Source organism: Aptenodytes forsteri, unplaced genomic scaffold (genome assembly GCF_000699145.1).
Source record: "Aptenodytes forsteri isolate BGI_AS27 unplaced genomic scaffold, ASM69914v1 Scaffold368, whole genome shotgun sequence".
Classification (NCBI taxonomy): domain Eukaryota; kingdom Metazoa; phylum Chordata; class Aves; order Sphenisciformes; family Spheniscidae; genus Aptenodytes; species Aptenodytes forsteri.
The window spans coordinates 259,024-266,278 of NW_008794884.1; the positions used below are offsets into that span (position 1 = coordinate 259,024).

The following is a 7,255-nucleotide window of genomic DNA, read 5'->3' on the forward strand; positions in this document are numbered from 1 at the left end:
CCCCCTCCTGCTGCACCCCCATATGCCCCTAAGCATCCCGCATCATCCTGCTTCCCCTGGCCGGCCCCCCTTTCCTTACCTGCACCCCCTTACGCCAGCATCCTGCCTTCCCTGCCTGCACTCCCCCACAGCCCCCTGGACCCCCAACCACTGGCTAACCCTGACCACCGCATGCCTCTGCCCCATACACCCTTCTTCCCCCCATAACCCCCTTCCTCACCTTGTTGCCCCCCTTTCCTCCCTACTAGCCCGCTACTCCCCAGCTAGCCCTACCCTACGGCTCGCCCCCGTGCCCCGGCACCGCGTATGCCCTGGCACCGTATTTGGGGCAGGAACATGCGCTTTGGGGGGATGATGAAAGGATGGCAAGGGGGGCACACACCACCCTGCCCCCATACCCAAGTGGGGGGACTTCTCCTGTGGTGGCAGCGTCCCAGGACTCGCACCAGGGAGACCTTTGCCCTGTCCCGCTTCGGTTTCTGTGACGACCGAGCTCGCCGGCGGACTTTGGAGGGGCCGGTGGGTGATTAACCATCTCCCCACTCTTCCCCCAGAGCTTTGCAGCCCCGGTCCCAGGCCTGACATGGCACCCGGGAAGCCTGGGAAGAGCACGGGGGCCTCAGAGGACCCCTCAGTTACGCTTTTCCGGGAGTACCTGAGGATTGACACCGTTCACCCCAAACCTGACTATGGTGAGGATGGGGGGGACGGGACAGGGAGCTGTGCAACACGGCTCCTTCTCCTCTACCTTGCAGCTCTGGTCTTTGGACCCGGGTGCCTGAGTCCTTGACCAGGGTTGTTTTGGTCGTGGTGTTAAAGAGCGGACACCTTTGTGCCTTATCTCTGCCGGCGCCTTTGGTTGGGGCAGGGACATCTCGAGTGCACCCAGAGTTGCCATTTGCTTCCTCCAGCCCGGTGCCCCAGGGCCCCCCCCTTTGCACGCTGCCCTGGCTCTGGGATGGATGCTTGTGATAACCCCATTTAGATCTCCTTCCGTTAATGTTTCCATCTTCCCACTAAAGTACATCAAGATTTTTTTTGTTGGTGAGGAGCTCCCAAAACTCCTACGGAGGACCATCCCCCCTGAACTTGCTCCTTTCAATTTTTATTTTTTCATGTTCCCCTAGTCCTCGCCCCAAAGGGACGGTGACGAGCCGCTCCTGTCCCCACTCCCAGCCACCTCTTGTGCTCAGGACCTCCATCACCTGACCTCTCTGGTCACCTCTTTCCTTGGCTTGGGAACCCCAGAGAGCCTTGGGGTCCCCAGGGGGTTGCAGTGAGAGGGGAGGGAGATCCTGACATAACTCCGGGCATCCCCGCTCCTCCCCAGATGCGGCTGTCCGGTTTCTGGAGCGTGTTGGCACCGACCTGGGCTTGGCCTGCCAGAAAGTGGAGGTGAGTGTGGCGAGGAGCAGCCCCCACTCCATCCGTCCATCCATCCGTCCATCCATCCATCCATCCATCCATCCATCCATCCATCCATCTGCGCCTGGGTCCTTAGTGACCAGGCTTCCAGGCTTCGCTGCCCTGGAGCTGGGCAGGAGTGAATCCCCTCTGCCTGTAATCCTCTGCTGACCTGAGCCCTTCCTTAAGCGTATATTCAGGCTGGTCCTCACTGACCTTTGCGGCCGCTGGTGCTATGATTAGCTGGGGATCTGGCAGGGTCAAGTTGCCTGGGGACGTCCTTCCTGCTGGGCACTGGCTGTCCCAGGGGACTCCCGGGCACCGGGGGAAGACGCTGGGTTCGTCTCCCCTCCTCCATCTGAATTGCAGCCAGGAGCTTGCACCCGTGGCCGGGCTCCGTCTGGCTGCTGGAGCGTGTTGGCACCGACCTGGGCTTGGCCTGCCAGAAAGTGGAGGTGAGTGTGGCGAGGAGCAGCCCCCACTCCATCCGTCCATCCATCCGTCCATCCATCCATCCATCCATCCATCCATCCATCCATCCATCCATCCATCCATCCATCCATCCATCCATCCATCCATCCATCCATCCATCTGCGCCTGGGTCCTTAGTGACCAGGCTTTCCCCTGCCGCTGCCCTGGAGCTGGGCAGGAGTGAATCCCCTCTGCCTGTAATCCTCTGCTGACCTGAGCCCTTCCTTAAGCGTATATTCAGGCTGGTCCTCACTGACCTTTGCGGCCGCTGGTGCTATGATTAGCTGGGGATCTGGCAGGGTCAAGTTGCCTGGGGACGTCCTTCCTGCTGGGCACTGGCTGTCCCAGGGGACTCCCGGGCACCGGGGGAAGACGCTGGGTTCGTCTCCCCTCCTCCATCTGAATTGCAGCCAGGAGCTTGCACCCGTGGCCGGGCTCCGTCTGGCTGGGGGGGGGTGCAGGCATGCCTGCACCTGCTGCCTGCCCTCTCCCAGCGGAGGAAGGGGTGACCTGCCACGTGGCATCAAGAAACTTTTCCCAGACTGATGCTTTTCGGCTCCAGCCTGCCGGTCCCAGCCCCTCTGTCCCCAGCCGGGACCCCAGTGACATCCTGCCCTCGCCCCACAGGTGTGCCAGGGCCGCGTGGTGCTGATCCTGACCTGGCAGGGCACGAACCCCCGCCTGCGCTCCGTCCTCCTCAACTCCCACACCGACGTCGTGCCCGTCTTTGAGGTGCCGGGACAGGGCGAGGGGTGGGACGGGCGTGGCAGGGAGGACTAGGGGTGGCAGGCAAACAGGAGCTGGTGCCTGCCGTGCCCCTCTGCTGTCACGGCTGCTTTTCCCCACAGGAACACTGGACCTACCCACCCTTTGAGGCCGTTAAGGACTCGCAAGGCAACATCTATGCCCGGGGTGCCCAGGACATGAAGTGTGTCTCCATCCAGTGAGTGGAGGGCTCTGCACCTGCCGGGGGGAGCGGGCACAGCATGAGGGTGCCTCTGAGTGATGCAGCACGGGATGCCACCGTCCCCAGGGTCCCTGGGGGCTGTGGGTGCCACTGCTTGACCCCCCCCAGGGTGGCTCAGGGCACACCAGCCCCTTTCCTCTGTGATGCCCAGGCACTGCCTTCTCCCCACAGGTACCTCGAGGCCATCCGGAGGCTGAAGGCAGAGGGAAAGTGTTTTGCCCGCACCATCCACCTCACCTTTGTGCCTGGTGAGTCCCCAGGGTGTCCCCTCTTGGGGGGACAGGAGGGGCTGGCAGCTGGGTGATGCTCTGGAGTTCCCTGTGGCCTGGCAGCCGGGCACCCCCCTGCCAGCCTCTCCAGATTTTGAGCTCCCCTAGATTGGGGATGGAAGGGTTTCCAGGTCCAAGGACATCGTGTGCGCCGGTGGCACCCAGGCTGGCGTGGAAGGAGGACCAGGGGGTGGTGGGCCGGGGGACACCCCCGTTCCTCCCTCCACGCTAAGCCTTCCCCCACAGATGAGGAGGTGGGCGGACACAAAGGCATGGAGATGTTCGTGCAGCGCCCCGAGTTCAGAGCGCTCAACGTGGGCTTTGCCCTGGACGAGGGTGAGTGGTGGCAGGGCTGGCACGGGGATGTGTCTCCTCTTGGCACGCACCCCTCTGCCTGTTGGCATCACCCCCCGAGCACTGGCACCCAACACGGCTTCCGGGGACCCCTTCGGGGGCTCCTTCCCCCGGCCAGTGATCCACACGGTGCCAGCCTGGAGAGGAAATGCTGCCAGGGCAGAACAGAGAGGGGCTGACCTGCCCCGCTGACCCCCATCTGTGCCCACCGCAGGCCTGGCCAGCCCGTCCGACACCTTCAGCGTCTTTTACGGCGAGAAGAGCCCGTGGTGTGAGTAACTGCGTGCCCACTGCCCCGTCCCTGGCTCTGCTGGGCGCTGGGGCACTGGTGCCACCCTGGGTTTTCTGTTCAACGCTTCCCTCTCCCCCGGCTGCCGCAGGGATAAAGGTGAAGTGCGTGGGCAGCCCCGGGCATGGGTCCCGCTTCATCAGCAACACGGCGGCCGAGAAGATGGTAAGAGAGGGGGTACGCTCTGCACACACCCCCTGCCTGCCCTGGGGCTGCCAGGTGCCTGCCACAGGGCTGGTCCTCACCCCCCTGCCCTTCCCTCCCCAGCACAAAGTCATCAACTCCTTCCTGGCCTTCAGGGAGAGCGAGAAGCAGAGGTAGGAGACGGGCAGCGGGATGGCGGTGGCTTCAGTTTGGTCTGTGGAGGGGGTCCTTGGGATCCCAAGCCAGGATCTAATCCGGCGCTGCCACCCCATGCCTCAGTTTCCCCTTTTGGGGGTGGTGGCGGGGTGGGGGAGCGCTTCCCCTCCTCCCCGAGTGGTGGAGGGTGACTCTCCCTTGTGTCCCCCGAGGCTCAAGTCCGACTCAAGCCTGACCCTAGGGGACGTCACCTCGCTCAACCTGACCATGCTGGAGGGGGGTGTCTCCTTCAACGTGGTGCCTTCTGAGATGGCGGCCAGCTTTGATGTCCGCATCCCACCCACTGTGGACTTGAAGGTGGGCGTCATGCTGGCCCCACCCAGGAAGGGAGCGGGTTGGGGGTACCCCAATCACACCCCTCCTCTGGTCTCTGCCTCAGGCCTTCGAGGAGCAGGTGGCCGCATGGTGCCGGGGTGCTGGGGATGGCGTCACCTATGAGTTTCACCAGGTGAGGGGTCTCGGCTACCCGAGCGCATCGTGCCCGTCCCTCCCCTGCCACATGCCCACCCCCCTGCTCCTCACCTGCCCTCTCCCTCCATCAGAAATGTATGGACCAACACATCACCTCCACCGAGGAGTCGGACCCGTGGTGGAAAGCCTTCAGCGGGGTCTGCAGGGACATGTGAGTAGTGTCCCCAGGAAGGGCAGGACCCTGGCGGGGACACGGTGGGATCCAGGAGGTCCCTGGGGGTCTCTGGGGTCATGGCAGGGGTTGGGAGGAGATGCTCCATGCCATGCCAGGGCATCTCCCCGTGCCCCCCAAAAGGGATGGGATTGAGTGTCCTGCAGGGCTCAGGGACCTTCCTGGCGTGGTCTCTTTGCCCGCGGGGTGGCAGGGGGATAGGGGACCCAGCTGTCCCCATGCCCATGCTGACACAGGGTCTTGCTTGTCAGGAAGCTGCAGCTCAAGCTCGAGATCTTCCCGGCCGCCACCGAAAGCCGCTACATCCGAGCGGTGAGTACGATGCCAGCCCACCCGTGGGTTCCCCACCTGGGGTGAGACCTGCAGCCCCAAGCAGGAGCCGTGCCTGGGCAGAGGGGGGCACATGGTGCCTGTCCCAGCCCCGGCCTCACCCCGTACCCCCCCATCCCCAGGCAGGACACCCCGCTATCGGCTTCTCGCCCATGAACCGCACCCCGGTGCTGCTCCATGACCACAACGAGTTCCTCAACGAGCAAGTTTTCCTGCGGGGCATCGACATCTATGCCCGCCTCCTACCTGCCCTGGCATCGGTGCCCCCTCTACCCGCCGAGGGCTGAGCGTCCCGGCGAGGGGCAGGATGGGGGGGTGCCAAGCAGCAGGACACAAGGCTTTAAAAACAGGGCAAGGGGTGGGCACAGCAAATGCCTGCATGCCAGGGGCCCAGGTGGCATCATGCCATGTTGGCTGTGCTCAGGGCTGGCCCGATGGTGATGCCTGTGCTGAGTGTCCTGGCTGTGCCCTCAAAATCTGGGTCCCAGCCACCCCCCTTGGGGTTGTGTCCCCCTTGCCTGGGTGCCACCAGAGCCCTGTGCCCGGGTGCCTCCTGCCTTTCCCGGTGTCAGCAATGCCTCCTCCTGTCCCCGTGCCACCTCCGGCTGTGCTGGCTGTGGGGTAAGGGGCTGGCTGGTGCCCGACTCTGCCTGCCCACGCCTCATCCTGCCTCCCTGCTCGCTTGCCGGGAGAGCTGGGGCCAGTGCCCCCCATCCTCCACGTGCAAGTCAATAAATCTCCTTGGTAAGCACGGCCAGGAGCGGGGGTGTCTGTCTGTCTGTCTGTCCGTGGCGCTGCCCGTGGGGTCTCGGGGAGCCCAGGCACCACAGATTTCCTCGGCGCAGTGGGATCTGCTGGAGCACTCCCTCCTCCCCTGGGTTCGTCGGGCTGGGGGACGGCGCTGCAGACAGGATCCTGCCTGGGCAGGCTGTGGGGCTGCCCCTTGGGAGCCTCCACTCCAGATCAGCCTCGGGGTGCCGGGGAGAGCAGGAGCGGCCAGTGATGCTGGGGTTCATCCTGTTCCCTCTCTCCCATCAGCTCCTGCGGTGGTGCCGCTCCTCCAAACCCTCGGGTCCAGGCAGGCAGCGTGCGGGTCCGGGCAGGCAGCCTCTGCTTATCTGCCAGAGCTGCCTGCAGGCTGCATCTCCTCCTTGCTCTTACGCCACTCCGGGCTGCTCTTCAGCACCCAGGGGTGCTGGATCTGTCCCAGAGCCACGCTGTGCCGCCCATCCCTACAGTCTTCTCTGGGGAAACTAAGGCCATGGGCCAGCCAAGGGCTCGCTGAGCTGAATTGAGGTGGTTTTGTCCCAGTCGAGGGGGTCGTGGAGCTGCTCCATTACAAAAGGTTGGGGGTAAGCTGGAACACCCCCATCCTTCTGCCCTCCCTTTCAATTGAAGCTGCTGCAACCCTCGGGGGGCTGTGGGAGGGCTGGGGCTAACGAGGCTGCCCCTGTGCCCCGTGGGAGAAGGGATGAGGCCGGTAGCAATGGAGCACTGCAGAAGAAGCCACCAGCTCCTCGGCTCCTTCCCCTCCATCCAGCGCTGAGGGCAAATCCAAGGCTTTTGGGAGGGGGGGACACCTGCGTGTGCACCGAGGCTCTCCAGGGAAGCCTGTGTGGATTCTCTGATGTCTCATATGGCCACGTCCCCTGACCCTGCAGCCTTGGGGGAGGATGGTATGGGAATGGTGTGGGTGCCGTGGGGTGCCATGGGGTACCGTGGGGTCCTGCTTGCTGGCCAGGGTCCCCGCTCAGGGTGCAGGTGAGCAGGCACCTTTGCAGGCAGACAGCGGTGCATCCCCGCTGCCCTGTCCCCTGCCCTGTGGGTGCACCAAGGCTGGGCACAGCACCCCGTGCCCCCCTTGATCCTGCTCAGCCCCCTTCCCCAGCCGGCCTGGCGTCCCCAGCTTGCCTGGCCGCTGAGATGGGACCCGAGCGCTGGGTGCTTGCTAGTGCTTGGAGATCACCCCACGCTGAGCGTCCTTCTTGGGGGACAGGCTTGCGTGCCCTCTCCCACCCCTCCAAGAGGGCAAGGCTGGGGGGAGCCCAGCTTCCCCTCCCTTGCTCCCCGTCCCAAGGGATGAGCCATCCCCAGGGATGAGCCAGAGGGGCTGGCTGGACTCAGGGGCTGTGGGTTGCTTCTTTGGGGAGGGTTGCAGCAAAGCCTAA

The 7,255-nt window shown here is 64.3% G+C and overlaps 1 protein-coding gene across 1 annotated transcript in view; it reads left to right on the forward strand.

Moving 5' to 3' along the window:
- Positions 1–5,840, forward strand: part of LOC103895237 (aminoacylase-1) — a 19,618-nt gene extending 13,778 nt beyond the window's left edge. Inside the window, exons 2-15 of the mRNA XM_009274770.2 lie at positions 555–692; positions 1,331–1,395; positions 2,503–2,607; positions 2,724–2,818; positions 3,014–3,090; positions 3,358–3,447; positions 3,680–3,736; positions 3,846–3,919; positions 4,022–4,071; positions 4,267–4,411; positions 4,494–4,562; positions 4,657–4,736; positions 5,009–5,069; positions 5,210–5,840. Of these exons, the coding sequence (XP_009273045.1) occupies positions 584–692; positions 1,331–1,395; positions 2,503–2,607; positions 2,724–2,818; positions 3,014–3,090; positions 3,358–3,447; positions 3,680–3,736; positions 3,846–3,919; positions 4,022–4,071; positions 4,267–4,411; positions 4,494–4,562; positions 4,657–4,736; positions 5,009–5,069; positions 5,210–5,374 (1,242 nt within the window). The 5' untranslated portion in view covers positions 555–583 and the 3' untranslated portion in view covers positions 5,375–5,840. The remainder of the gene's footprint in view (positions 1–554; positions 693–1,330; positions 1,396–2,502; positions 2,608–2,723; positions 2,819–3,013; positions 3,091–3,357; positions 3,448–3,679; positions 3,737–3,845; positions 3,920–4,021; positions 4,072–4,266; positions 4,412–4,493; positions 4,563–4,656; positions 4,737–5,008; positions 5,070–5,209) is intronic.
- The last annotated feature ends 1,415 nt before the right edge of the window (positions 5,841–7,255 follow it).